The sequence below is a fragment of the Lampetra fluviatilis genome, chromosome 47 (genome assembly GCF_964198595.1).
Source record: "Lampetra fluviatilis chromosome 47, kcLamFluv1.1, whole genome shotgun sequence".
In the NCBI taxonomy this organism is placed as follows: domain Eukaryota; kingdom Metazoa; phylum Chordata; class Hyperoartia; order Petromyzontiformes; family Petromyzontidae; genus Lampetra; species Lampetra fluviatilis.
Window position 1 is genome coordinate 4,755,058 of NC_136321.1, and position 15,181 is coordinate 4,770,238.

Genomic DNA, 15,181 nt, shown 5'->3' on the forward strand with positions numbered 1-15,181 from the left:
TAAAAAAAAAACTCAATGTCACCGATATTGAGTAAATATGCCAATGCCGAACAATTACCTGCAAATCACTCAAATTGAGATTCCATGTAACAACGTCACCCCTATACTGTGGAAATCTGGCAGGAGAGGATCTTCCTGAAAAATTAGCCTTGAGATTCCGAAGTTTTCCAAGGTAAACAAACGTAACAACCAGTTAGAAAACGATCGTGCATTCACACCTCCATGTACCGCAAAGTTAATCAAATCGATATTAAATCAGCCGATCGAGTCGTTTCCTGAAGCGAATGCGTTCAAATAGTGAAAATCTCCGCACGTATTACACGGCAAGCGCGAAGGAGGCATGCGTATGATTGTCCAGTGCAGGGGTTGTGAACGACAATCGAACTTGATCGGCTCCCCCCCCTCCCCCACCATTTGAACTTTCCAAGTTGCTCTCTCTCGACTGGGACAGAAGGCTTCCTCACGATAACAAAATGAAGAAGCCGCACAAATTGATGTGGGCACGCACATGGTCGCACGCACATGGTCGCACGCATGCCTCATGGCGTGCCAAACCCACACATGCCAAACCGTTGCCAAGTTCTCATGGCCACTGGGAAAGCGTGCCGGCCCAGGACACACAAACGAAAGTCGTGGGCCCGGACTGGCCTCCCGTGGCAGCCTTACGGGGCAGCACACCTGGCACGAACAATGGGGTTCTAAAGCCACGTAAAAAGCCAAAACGCTCATCGACGGAATTCCCCATACATCTCAATGTGGCGGGTCAAAAGGTCAAGGCGATTTCTTGCCCTAATGAGCGGTGAGGTGGCACTCATCCGGGCGTTTACAGCCCTGAGGCAGTGGTGGAAAGTCCACATTCGTATGGCGCGGGCGAGTCCCTCCGCAACACAAACACCTGTGGAAATCCCCACAAAGTGGTACCCGATTTATCGACCCCAGAGGGTTGATGGGACAGAGTCACCTCCCTACCCCCCTCCACCCCTCTAATCTTCTGACAGCGAGCCACTCACTCTTCTGCTGAGAAGACTTGCTGGATATGACGCAGGACTCTCCTGTAAGGGAGTCTTGAGACTCAGTGAAGCTTTGCCAAGCAAATAAAACTGGAATTTAACTAAGCCTCACAGACCAGTATCCATGATCCCCCTGTGAACGATATGGCATGGGGAGGCCGGCCCTCATCCACCAGTTGATGACAAAGGGGCTGCACTTGTACATGAATTAGTCACAATAGATTCACAGACTGGACCGCACCTCTAAAGTGGCAGAACAAACATCTCCGATGAGCATGGTTGGCTACGTACATTGCGAAAGAAGTTCAATATTCATATACACACACACACCTGAAACTGTTCAACGGCGGGTCTGCGCGTGTACGTTACTGCTATGGATGGGTTGGAGCGGTGGTGTAGTGGTGAGCGCAGTGGCGGCTATCGACCTGGCGAGTTGAGTTCGTTACCTGTCACGGCGTGCGGTAACTGCGCCACCACCACCACCACGCTGTAATCGCGCCACATGAGAGCTGCGGCTTCCTGGAGCGGGGAATTCCGTGCTCGTTTGCGGTTTGCTACCGAAACTCAGCGGCTGTGCCAGGACCACCGCCCGCCCGCCCGCCTCCCACCCCCCACCATAGCTAGGACGAACGGTTGTACGTCGCATTTAATTTCTCACCGAATATATTCCGAGTTGTCCGTAGACTCGGCAGAAGGTGGCACGTGACGAGTGGACGTACTGGATGTGGTATGCCGGGCGAGGAAATATTTCCTCGGTAGAAAATACACCGATTCGATATGTTCCCATGAGACACTTTTTGCCGGGCCTCCAAATAAGCGTGGCCATTGCCGACTCTTGATAAGATGCACGCCCAGAAGGCCATACGGCCAATGAGTTGTTTATAAAAAAAAAACTTAAATCCATTTTATGCGGATAGACAAATATGGGCGATGATGTGGCCCAGCGGTTGTTGCAGAGGTTCCGCGGTTCAAATCCAGAGGCCGCCCCGATTAACAATGCGGTGTGAATGAACCGTAAAATTACGGTCAGTCTGCTCTACAGTGCACGTTAAAGATCCCCCGTGGCTTCAGTCGCAAAAGTAGGCCATTGTGTGCCCGCGGGCGTCACGGTAAAAATTTGGCAAATTGACAAATTACCTAAACAATTACTCAATTGGAAATACACATTGCAATCATCACGACCACCCCAACTGCAAAAACGTGGCAGGACTCTCCTGAAAAAAAACCTAAGAGTCAAGAGACTCTGAGGCTTTCCTGGGTAAACAAGCATTACAATAATTAATTTAGTTACCGAGCGCCCTTTAGCATTCCCTGCGGCTCCGCCTTGGCGAAGCAGAGTTGGGGGTTAGCGGGTCCAGAGTGGAGGGGGAGTGAGCGGCGGCGGAGACGTCAGGCGAACCGTAAATCAAGCCCCATAATTGCTCTCGTTCCGTCCCACCCTTTCATGCGGCTGCTCCTACGCGCCAAAAGCCAAGAATGATTAGCGGAGACCACCGCTCCATAGGGGGCGGCGGGCGGGCCAGGAGACTGACCTCTAACCCTCAAACTGCTCAATGGGAGGTGGCCGGGCATCTCAGTGGTCGGCAACTCATCTTCTCTTTCTTCAGAATGGCGAGGAATAGATCAGCAATGTTTAAAACTCAACTAAAACTATGTTTTATTTTACCAAGGTAAGAGCCATTGCTGCGATGTGATGGATTGGGGCTCGAGATGATCACGAGCAAAAAGACGTGGACAAGAAGATTGCTAAGCAATGGAAGAGACCTGTTAAACTAAAGTGTTTTATTTTAATTTTACCAGGTAAGGCCCACTGAGCTGTAAAGCTCTTTTTTTCAGAAGCGACCTGGCCACAAATGATAGCTCAACGAAGTGGCTTATCACATGGAAATGTATAGCAGTCAAATACTCTAAACGCGTGTTCATTCTAAATGTGGAGAGAAAAACCGTCACGGTTGGAATTGAACCCACGACCTCCTGTATACTAGGCAAGGTAATTAACATCTCACCACCGTGGCACATTCAATATATACAGGGTGACCCAAAAGTAAGGACACACAGGGTTATTTAATTTATTTTTGCACTGCCGTTAAACATTTTACAGTGTATTATTTACATTAATGTTATGTATTATCATTATTAATATCCAATTTCTTCTCCCTGTGGGGCTTACCTCAAATCTGTCCATTACAAAAGTCCACCAAGACAACACACAATGGATTAATGTTCAACGATTACACCTGTAATGTCAAGAAGAAAAAAAATTTCAAAACGGAGTTCATGCAGCTATTAATGTGAATGGAAGTCAGTTTGAACACGTGTTAAAATAAACAAAACCCTTTTCGATTTGTTGAAATAAATATATAATAACCCCATGGTGTCCTGGCTTTTGGGTCACCCTGTACAGTACATCTGTTATAAAGGACTTCGTCATACACTGCTTGGTCTCAGTTGCTCTTTATTTAGCTTCTTGCTCGCACCCCGCTGGTCCCGACAGCGGACCAGCGTCTCCTCACGCGCGCCCCGCACGCGCTCCCTCGTCAGTCCTTCCGCTCCCCCACTCCGCACACCGCTGGCCGACGGTGTGCCTAAGCCCCTTCAGCCACGTGGCTGCTGGTGCGGATTCCCTCCGGCCACCCAACGTGGTCCAGCTTCGTGACTCTCCCAACTGACCCGGAGCCCTTCCGGGCTCCCACCTATATCCCCTTCACCACGTGATCCTGTCTCCTCCCCTTCCGGACTGTCAGATCCGGCCTTCCCATAGCGCCCTGCTGGCTCCACCTCCATTCACCTCGCTTCCGATTGGACCCGAGGTGAACGGCGGGCCCTCCCATATGTCCCCATACTGGGCTCCGCCCCCCAATACCCCGGGCCGTATGATTGGACCAGAGCCCAGCAGCGAACCCCGTTTACGCTCGCATTACACACACACATTGTGTGCCCACGGCGGGTCACGGTGGGCGGCATCACCTCAACCCCCCACGCCAAGCGGTGTGAACGACGAGACTTGCAATGCCTTCCACACGCCGTCAAAAAGAGGTCGGCGTCTCTCATCCCTTCCCGCGACGCCGCTCCAACCTCCTCGGAAAGAGGGGGACGGCTTCGAGGAGGAAACGAGATGGAACGTGCTGCCAACAGTCGCACAAAGCACGCAAAACTTGCCTGACAACACGACCCACGGTGGAGACCATCTATCGTGATAATAGGAATAATGTGAAGCACTTTTTTTTTTAAAGCCACTGCTGGATACAGGATGGTCGTGGATTTGATCCCCAACCCTGAAGCCTATATATATGAGGCTAGTCAGTTTAACGCGTAGGCTTGCGCAACCAATATTATCCATAACACATGTTTTTTTGGGTTAGATTGCGTAAATATAAATGTGGTGGCGGTGGCGGGTTTAACGACACATTCATATATGTACGTGATCTAACCCTAAAAAACCTGTATTATGGCTGTATATACGAGTTTGCATGTTTCTCTCCCCGTGGTCGCGTGGAATTTTCTCCGGGTCCCCCGGCTTTTCCCTCCACATTTAGAATCAACATCACGCGTTTAGAATATTTGGCTGCTGTACATTTCACCATGATGAGCCACTTTGTCGAGCTATCATCTGAAAAAAGAGTTATGAAGCTCATGTGGGCCTTACTTGGTAAAACAAACAGTCAAAATAGATGAACGCTTCGCCACGCCGTGTCGGTCATTGGAGTTGCTTGACCGTACTTCACCACAATGGTAGGCGTGGGTTTGGTCGCCCCAGGATGGGGTCAGCCATCCTCCTCGCCATCGACGTCATCCGTGGGCAGCAATCAAAATCAGGTCGCCGGGTTCACAGCGCAATGCGCTATCCACTGGAGCGACCATTCAACCCTCGTCTAGAACTGATGCAGTACAGCAAGCCGGTTCACCAACTCGCTTGCTGCGCTGCCACCTCCCAGGCCGAGCTCACAGCCCCCCCCCCCCAGCGGGGTTTGGGAGTTTCGCAAATCTCTAACACGATCCGCCAAACCCTTGCCTCCTAAAACGCAGCGACGTACGCCTGCGAAGGCCGGTGGCTTGGCCGTGGGACAAGGCGGTTATTATCACAGCAACTCGCCCACGCAACAAAGTTGCACGCGACATCCTCCAACATAGATACGGAGTCCATGACCGACTCACCGGAACGCGCCAGTATCTCGTCAACGGTCTCAGAAGCTACGTACGATTTTGAGCCTGGACAAGTGCTTGGAAGGTGCGAACCACCATGCAATGAAACGGGAATTGCAGGTCTGTTCCGGGACTGTGTCAGGCAGAGGGCGGTGCAGGAAAATCCATTGTTGTATGTTACTTCGATGCCATTAGAAATGCAGGTCCGCAATGGATTTGCTTCACCGCTCTCACCTTCACAATCCCAGACTGACCGGCACCGCAACGACCCACGCGGCGTTCATGGAAGGCCCATCATCCAGAAGTGGATTGACAACAAAGAAAGGGGGGGGGGGGGGAGTACACGAACCTGCTGCTAGAAATCCACGACTCCCCCCACCGCCCCCCACCGGTTCCGCAACAAATACTGCCACGTAACACACCGGTCAATCGACATCTCCATCGTAAAAATAAACTTAAAGCCCCCCCCCCCCCCCACATTGGCTTTTACAACAAGGCAGAGACAGGCAAACACCGACGCCAATTCTGAACCGCCATAAAACTCGAGGACGGGTCCCGGTTGTAAAAACGCACCTTAGGGGCTATAAAAATACTAAAAATCGCGGCCCTCTTCTTGTTCAAGTCCGCCGGGGGGTTGGTTGAGCGACGGGCAGAACGAGCGGTGCTGGAATTTTCGCAGGTAATCGACTCGAACAGCATACCCACCCATTACGGCCCCATTAGGGTCTGCCGAGCCCCCCCCCCGACAGTCCAGGCTTTGTATGGCCTGCGACCACGTGAAAGAACGGGCGCACGCATTCCTTTTCATCAACGTGAATGTAAACAGTTGTGTGTGCGCGTGCGCGCGCACCTAGAACTGGGGGAGGGCGTGGGTGACCGTAGCTCTCTAGTGGTTTTATAGATCATCGATGTTATTATCGGCCATGATCTATCCACCGTTGGATGAATGCTGGCCACAAAGCCATTGCCATTTCTCACGGACGAAGCCCTCTTCACGGATGAAGGGCCTCCTCACGAATGAAAGCCTCCCCCAAACCGCCGACGCCAACGCCGCCTCTCAACAGTTCTGCGATGCACCGACCCACCGAGGTCCTGCACACGAGCCGATTTAAATCGCTCCATCTCCTCGGCGGACACGCTATCGAACGCATTCTCTCCTTTGGTCACCACTCCATCGTTATTCTAGATCATCATCCCTCCGAGCGGCGAGTTCTGCCAAAAATCCACTTCCTCTTCTTAAAAATCGAAACGATGTCTAACCTGGGTAGGTATTCCCATCCTTGTGTCCCCCCTTCCTGTCCCGTCTCGTTTACCCCACACGTGCACAACTGCACACTTCTCTGTGCAATTTTCCAGATTTTGTTCCGCCGTGTTTGTCAAGGGTCCATTCTTTGGGATCTGTGTGTCCCAGCAAGTAATAAGCACCAATTAAAAACGTCTTTCGGCACAACGATGCACTGAGTCAGTCCCACTTAACTTCCCTTGATGTAACCCAGGTCAGCGTTGCAGAGATGAAATGCTTCACGCATCTCGAGTGGGTTTATTTCATCCCCCGGTTAAGGAGACCGAATGACTGAACGGGTTATCGAGGAGCGGTCACATGATCCTCGGGGCTCCACAGAGCAAGAGGGACAAGAGGGGCAAGCGTAAAAATCTTGAAAAAAATCTTGAAAAAAGTCTTGAAAAAAGTCTTGAAAAGAGTCTTGAAAAAAATCTTGAAAAAAATTACAGAGCTTCCGCCTACCCTGAGAACAGCAATGGCAGCCACCGTAGCTTACGTGACTTTACGAGATGATATCGGAAACAAGAGCGTTCCAGACGGCCGCATGAAGCAGCGCATCTGTGAGCGCGCGATCCGATTGAACGTCTTTGTTCGACGGCGAGCCAAAAGCCGCCGCTGCGAGGATGACCGGAGTTCCGAGTGATGAAGGTTTATGCTCCTTTACGAGGTCGTCAAGGTATTGTGATTAATTTGTGGCGTACACTTTGTGTGCAATGCGTGCGACCTTGTAATAATAATGCAGGTCGCAGTGTCGCCATATCACGGCAACCGGAGTGTGTTAAGAAACCAGTGGCAACGCAAATGTGTCATGCGCGAATTGAAACTGATAAAAGAACGCTCAACCACGTATGCATGGTATGTGGAGTAGCTGTGTGTGCGCATGCGCGTGTGTCTGTGTGTCTGTGTGTGTGTGTGTCCATGTGTGTGTAAGGGGAGCGGTAGTGTGGCGGTTAGTGCACCGCGCTACGGACCTGGCGACCCGAGTTCGATTCCCGGTCAACACCGGTGACGATTTTCTGAACCGGTCCTGGGTCTCCCCTAGGTCGACTCGGCCTCAAATGAGTACCTGGTACGATGTGTTAACATCGCCACTGGGGAGACAAAGGCGGCCGGGCGTGGTGCTGGCCACCCACGTGCTCGTGTGCCGTTCAGGCCTTCGTAGGTGCTCGCTAACAGCACTTGCTCCAACTGTCCGTTAAGGCTATATGGGGAATTTTTGTCTTTGTTTTTGCGTGGGTGGCAGTAAATCCGCTAACCCCAATGCAAACTCCACACGACAAGTGGGGAGCGGTGGCAAAGTGGTTAGCGCACTTGCAAGATGATCCCTGTAGCCCGAGCTCCATTCCCACTCACGGGCAACATCGGTGACGAATACATGAATACCCGGTACTGGGCTTCTCCTAGGTTCACTCAGCCTTAAAGGAGTACCCTGGTACAGTGTGTAAACAACACCACTTGGGAGACAAAGGCGGCCGGGCGTGGTGAGAGTCACACCACCCCCTCGTGTGCCGTGTGGGCCATGGTAATAATAGTAATAGGCGCTCGCTCGCAGCCCTTGCCCCGGCAGTCTGTGCCGCCTATACGAGGGATCTTTGTCTTTGTGCAAGAGGCATTACGTCTCCTAGCCACTATGCAAACTCATTCGGAGACAGCCTTTGCCCTACCCAAGGCACTGTATCGAGCAAGGCGATGATGCGATTAAGGTGAAACCACGACCGCCAACGAAAACGGGTGCTTTGAGCATCATGAGCATCTTTTAATTACGACAAAACTCAGTCAAGTGACCTCACCTGGTGAAGAGTCCACCACATTACTATGGGGGGGGGGCTAGTCTATCCAAAGGACAAACCGCTTGAGACGGCCCCATTTTATCAACCCTGGTGTGATGATGGGCTGAGCCACCACCCCCCCCCACTCCTCGAAGCAGGATTTTAAAAGCGGAACTTTTCGTACGCGAGCCACTCGCTTCCATCGCCGAGCAACTTGCCTGGAGGTGACAAAACTAGCCGAGCGAATTCCAACACTCTCTGTAAACGATGAGAAGAAACTCGGACCAGAAAAGTGCGCACACGACTGGAAAATAAGAACAATACAGAACTGATTTCCCTCTAGACAGCGAAAGGCAAAATTGTGACCACATGAACAGTCCTCCCCATCATGCCTTGCATGTGTAGTAACGCTCACGACTCGTTCACACCGGAGTTGGAGGCACACTTGTTTATTTAACACCAACTTTGTGACATACACATTTGAGGGGGTATCGGCCCCCTCACCCGTCTATCTGAGGACACACCCCTAGGCTAACCCTAGCCTGCCTCTGAGTCCTCCACTACTGGGCTAGGGGAGGCTAACTTAGCCCGACACTGGTCAGTCGGGCCCGGTACCCAGAGTCCAGACCAGCACTGGCTCTGGCTCTGGTACCACGCCACTGGCTCGAGCCTGCGCGGTCCTGATAAGGACGGCGTACCAGGGGGAGTCCAGGGCTCTATCTAAGACGTCTTCCGCCTTCTCTTCTTTAGCTAAAACATCCCTCTCGAGCCCTTCGATACATTCCCCTTTTATACCCAACCCCTCCCTGAGGGGTGGGGCCCCGGGGGATCATAACGACCGAATCGACCCCCCAGGGTGTCTGGCGCGGACGTCGCAGAGGGCACCTGCTTGTGCACACATGTAGCCCCGCCTACTGTGTTTGTTTACCATAGGCTGCCATGCATAACGGGCTCTCTCTCTAACACCCCTACATCACTCCCCCCCGCATAGCATGCAGCCGTCCCGGCTGCCAACATACAAAAATTTGACAATAAAGGTGCCTTCACCCCCTGACCGCGCGTGTGCCTCACTATTTTTGAACAATAACAGGAACCAGAACAAGAACGCAACAACAAGATGAGAAACAACCCGTCGCACCCCCCCGAATAAATACGAATTCCGTAAAAAAAAACAGCTTATATACAACCAGCAGGGAACCCACCCCGCACACACAACAAACGGTGAACCCAACATATGTACATCCGAGGAGCGGGAAACACACCATCCACACAACAGCCAATAAACACAACAGCTATGTACACATTTTCCGGCCTCACAACAGTTTGCGCATTTTAGCGCGCGTCCTTGCAGCGGGCCCCTCACACGGGGTAACCCCGCGTGGCGGACCATCAGGTGGCGACTGTCCGTCTTGAGGTGAGCATTCCTCTGACTCCGCGTGACCCTCGGTATCCGCAGGAGGGGTGATCGGGCGTGAGCCCGTCACTCCTGATGCCCCTGAAGGTGGCACAGCCGGCAAGGCATTAGGTGAGAGCGACAGAGACGGACCCAGCAAGTCGGCCGACCCCCCACACGTTTGGCCACGCGCGTGTGAAGTGGGGTTGTGTACCGCAGCGAAGGGTTTTAATCTGGAGGGGTGCACGAACCATCGCCGCTTCCCCCACTTGATGCGCACGCACTGCGGGCGTAACACCTCCACCACTTCCACAGGGCCCCGCCACGGCCGCACAAGTTTAGAGGAGGTTGCCAGTGGCACCTGGGGGCAGTGCAACCATGCCTTGTCCCCCGGCTTCCACTGCAGCATGTGCGCTCGACTCAATCTGAGGCGCTCATTTGCCTTCTGACGGAGGTCAGAGTTTTGCATTGCAGCATCCCGTGCCTCGGTCAATTTGTCCAGATTAAATTTAACGTGGTCAGCCAGATTAGTTTTTCCCTGCGGCACGGGGATCCGCAACTGGGCACGAACAGGCGGGTCTGGTTCTCGGCCGTACATGAGGTAAAAGGGAGAAAACCCCGTAGCCGCATGGGGTGCCATCCGGTACGCCGCCAAGACCCCCTGAATTTGTAGGTCCCAATCCGTTTGTGAGTCCGAAACTTGTTGTGATAACATGGACGAGATGGTGCGATGCAAACGTTCGACCATCCCGTCAGTTTGTGGGTGATATGGGGAGGTCCGAATTTTCTTTGTGCCCAGGAGATCGCAGACTTGTCTGAGTAGTTTACCGGAAAAATTTCTGCCCTGGTCGGTCAGCAGCCTCTCCGGAGCACCTTTGTCCAGGACATAACCCTGAACAAAGGCCTCCACGATGGCTGCTGCCGACTGGTTGGCCAAAGGCCAGGCCATAGGCCAGCGTGTAAAATACTCGACACCCGTCAACAAATATCTATTCCCTCTGGGGGTGGCGGGGAATGGTCCCAAAATGTCCAGAGCGACCAGCTCGTTTATCCTGGACACTTTGATCGATTGCAAGGGCGGGTTAGACTCCCGTGCCGGCGGTTTGCGTTGTGCACATTGAGGGCACGATCCCAACAAATCCCCCACATCCCTCGTCATGCCAGGCCAGTAAAAATCAAGTTGCAGCAAGGCGAGAGTCTTTTGGGTCCCCAGGTGTAGGAGGCGCTCATGAGCGGCCCATACCACCCTACCCCGCAACCCAGTAGGGACAACCAGCCGATGTCGACGTGACTTCCCGTCCCAATGCATTAGCAGACCTTGGCACATTTCCCATGCGTCGGAACCACCTCTTTTTCCCCCCGCCGCACCGCCAACGCGACGTCGCCACCCGAGGAGGGAGACATCCTCCATCTGGAGGCGCCCCCATTCAATGACGGGCAACCCCAACAGGGAATCTTTGCCCTGTTGTTCGATCGAATTAGGAACCATTGCATCGTCGTCGTTGGCGGCCGCCAAGACAGGTACCGATGTGTCCCCTGGAGGCCTGCAACGTCCAGACCCCAGGAGGCATGCACACTCGGAGGTGGTTGGCAAGCGTGACAGAGCGTCCGCGTTGGTGTGGCGAACGCCCTTACGGTATGTGGTTTGGAAATCGTAATCCTGGAGGACCTCCAACCATCGGGACAATTGTCCCGATGGCTGTTGAACCCTCAGGGCGTACTGCAGTGCCGCATGATCTGTGCGGACGGTGAAATGCCGACCGTACAGATATGGGCGATACTGTTGGACGAAATGGACAATTGCCAACAGTTCCCTACGGGTGACACAATACCGTTGCTCCGCTGGAGACAACACCCGACTGCCGTACGCAACCACATGTTCCACGCCGTCAACCACCTGGGAGAGCACGCCCCCAATACCCGTGTTGCTCGCATCGGTGTCGAGCAAGAACGGTTTTGAAAAATCAGGGTAAATCAGGGGAGGAGCGTTTACCAACGCATCCCGAAGGGAGCAAAAAGCAGCCTCCTCCTCCTGACCCCAGCAAAACCGAACCCCTTTAGATGTTAAAGCATGTAGGGGTTTGGCGATAGTCGCAAAATTAGCGACGAAGCGTCTATAATACGACGCAAACCCAATAAAACTCCTAACCTCTCCCACTGAGGTGGGAGTCGGCCAGGAGCTTACACACTGCGTTTTGGCGGGATCGGTAGAAATACCTGAGCGCCCCACGATGTGCCCCAAATAACGCACCGACTCGCGTAACAAATGGCATTTTTGGGGCTTAAATTTCAAATTAGCAGCCCGCATCTTTAGGAAAACCGCCCGCAACCTCTGGAGATGTTCCTCAAAAGTTTTGCCAAAGACAATGACGTCATCCAAATAAATCAGGCACGACTCCCATTGCAATCCAGCCAAAACCAATTCCATCAACCGCTGGAAAGTTGCCGGCGCTGAGTGTAAGCCCATCGGCAACCGGTTGAATTGAAACAGGCCGTGCGGAGTACGGAAAGCAGTTTTAGGCTTTGAATCATCGTCCAGAGGAAGCTGCCAGAATCCCGAAAGTAAGTCCAATGTGGAGAAGAATCGCGCTCCCGCCAAGGCGTCAAGCGATTCGTCCATCCGTGGGAGCGGGTATGCGTCGGCAACCGTAATTTTATTAAGGCGCCGAAAGTCAACGCAAAACCGCAACGAACCGTCCTGCTTCTTAACCAGGACGATCGGCGCTCCCCAAGGGCTGTTGGAGGGAGAAATTATGTCGGCGGCTAGCATGTCATCAACAGCCGATTTGACATGGTCCTTTTCGGCGGGACTCAACCGAAAAGGATTTTGGCGTATTGGCGCGCTGTCACCCGTATCAATATGGTGACGCAGCAGATGAGTGCAGCCCAAATCGTATTTATCCCGACTGAAAACGTCGGAAAATTCCCTCAGTAGTGTCTTAAGACGTTGGCGCTCTAAATTTGACAGGTCCGTCGATCCCGCGCAAAGCGCCTCGAGCCACCCTTCATCGCTGTCTGAATGTGGTCGCGGTGCAGGGGCAGCGCCGACATGACTCGCGACGGGTTCCTCACAGGGCACCGGCGTTGCGTGAGCAAGCACGGTCCCCTGTGGGACCACCACCGTCTGCGAGCCCACATTGAGGACCGCGATGAAGGGTTCTCCATCCCCTCTCACTATGGTCTGGGCCGGGAGTAAATTAGGTCCACTGACCCCGGCCCTAGACGGTCCCAGCAAAACCCCTTGAGCCCCAATGCCCTTAGCGAAGGGCCGCCGAAGTCTCAAAGGAATTAACATTTGCGCCCCCGGAGGAACGCGCACCGTTCTATCTACGAACGCCGGCACCGTCGCGAACGCCGTCCGGCTCGTAGCGGGGGATGGCAAAAACGCCATGCGTCGGCCCGATGGGAGCTCAATGCATCCCTGGTCGATTAATATCCTAATCGGCATTTTGGCCAGGAAATCCGTCCCCAGCAGGCACGGAACCGCCAGCGAGGAGGAAACAAAAATCGGCCCAGATAATTTAATATCCCCGACACAAATTTGGGCTCGAATTTGTCCGATGATGCCAAGTGAACCCCCGTTAGCAGCAAAGAATGGCACATTAACAGGCATCAAAGGACGGCTCTGGGCAGGGAGAATGTTATAGATCAACTCCGAAATAATGGTCGCCGATGCTCCTGTATCGACCAAGATGCGAACCTCCACCCCATCGATGTGACCCACAACGGCCGACGACCCCGACGACGCGGCTACAACCCGATGGGCCAACACGGACCACTGGCTGGGTTCAATGTGAGTACCCAGAGCGGTGCGTGTTGGTGCCATGGTACGCGATATTGGCCCCCCCTTCGCTGCGGTGTTTAAGTGTGCGACGGGCGTGTGCGTGGGCCAAACGTGAGGGGTGCCGCGACTCGCCGGATTATGATGGTGGAGCTTGTGACGAGGGCCGGCGTCCCGTTGAGGCATCGTCCCGCGCTGCCGAGGAGAGCGGCACCCCGAGGCGACGTGGCCCCGGATGCCGCAGTTGTAGCAGCGTGGACGCGCTGGCGGCGACGATGGACGTTGTAGATGGCTCGAACCGGCCCGGTCCTCCCGCGCTCCCGCTCCGTGCTGCCGTCGATGGTTGACGGCGCAAACCTCTTCCGCCGGGAGGGTGGCCGCAGCGACGGCGCGCCCGCTCGCCGCCTTGCTGGCCTTCCGTCGTTGAGAGGACAGGTTTGCGTGGAGGAGACGGGCCGCTTGGAGGGAGCACATTTCTGCATCGTCCTGTGCGACAATGACGATGTCTAAGTCGTCCGCCAGCAAAAGTATTTTCTCTGTCACCATGGCGTCGATCCCTTCGTCGTCCATTCGTGGAAAGGCATCCTTTGCCAGCGCCAGGAGGCTTGTACGGTACGCCAGGGGCGACTCCTTCGTCCCCCGCTGGCGATCGTAAAAGAGTTGACGGCAGTCCGATGGTGGCCCATACACAGCGGACAGCACTTGCATCGCCTCCCGCAGCGTGGAACGCCTCTCCTTCGCTGCCGATGTTAGTGTGGCGAGGGCGTCGCTGTCGAGGAGTGCTGGCAGTGCTCGGAGAGCCTCGGCGTCTGTCCACTGTGCCATCTCCTGGTGAGCGAGGAAGCGCCGCTGGAAGCCGCCCCAGTCGCCCTCCTCGCCCACAAATTCTTTGAGCGGCGGCAGTCGCTGATGTAAGGCAGCGGCTGCAGAGGACGATCGCGCTCCCTCGTGTCCCTCACTCGACTCAGCGTCGGCCCGAAGCAGCGATGGCATCGCCGGTCGCACCCGTGGTGACGCGGCAGGCACTGTACTCCCGCCGTTGGACGCGATGCTTAGAGCGGCCACGCCCTCAACAGCAGCTGCGGCGATGGCGGGAGATTCAAAATGTTGCTCCGTGGAAATGGCGGGAAGGCGCTGTGGTCGTCGGCTGCGGTTGCCCCGTGGCGGTCCCGCAGCCCCCAGCTGCGTGATGGTGTCGAGCATGGCGGCTGCGGCGTACAGTAGCTCGGTCAGCTTCGCGTGCGCCTCCCTCAGCCCCTCCATCGACGGCTCCCCTTCCTCCAGCTGCTGTGGCATGGATGCGTCCAGCCCCGGCTGGTCGATGGCATCTTCAGCCGTCTCGGGCCCTCCGACTGCAGTGGTGTCTTCTGCCTCTGGTACCCCGACTCGAGTCGTCCGGCGTGTATCCATGTTCGTACTTTGTTTCACTTCTGACGCCAGATGTAGTAACGCTCACGACTCGTTCACACCGGAGTTGGAGGCACACTTGTTTATTTAACACCAACTTTGTGACATACACATTTGAGGGGGTATCGGCCCCCTCACCCGTCTATCTGAGGACACACCCCTAGGCTAACCCTAGCCTGCCTCTGAGTCCTCCACTACTGGGCTAGGGGAGGCTAACTTAGCCCGACACTGGTCAGTCGGGCCCGGTACCCAGAGTCCAGACCAGCACTGGCTCTGGCTCTGGTACCACGCCACTGGCTCGAGCCTGCGCGGTCCTGATAAGGACGGCGTACCAGGGGGAGTCCAGGGCTCTATCTAAGACGTCTTCCGCCTTCTCTTCTTTAGCTAAAACATCCC

General features: G+C 54.4%; 2 protein-coding genes across 3 annotated transcripts in view; both read right to left on the bottom strand.

Moving 5' to 3' along the window:
- The window catches only part of LOC144947893 (discoidin, CUB and LCCL domain-containing protein 2-like), a 55,321-nt gene that overhangs the window by 34,412 nt on the left and 5,728 nt on the right, over positions 1-15,181 (bottom strand). The gene's annotated exons all lie outside the window — the stretch shown is intronic.
- Positions 8,658-14,788, bottom strand: LOC144947780 (uncharacterized). Its single transcript, XM_078877135.1, has 2 exons — positions 13,514-14,788; positions 8,658-9,699 (listed from the first exon to the last, which is right to left on the bottom strand). The coding sequence occupies exons 1-2, from the start codon at positions 14,786-14,788 to the stop codon at positions 9,685-9,687; spliced, it is 1,290 nt and encodes a 429-aa protein (XP_078733261.1). The 3' UTR covers positions 8,658-9,684.

Bases quoted from the DNA above. Each gene is read 5' to 3' on its own strand.
- LOC144947780 (XM_078877135.1), bottom strand. From the start codon at position 14,788: ATGGATACACGCCGGACGACTCGAGTCGGGGTACCAGAGGCAGAAGAC.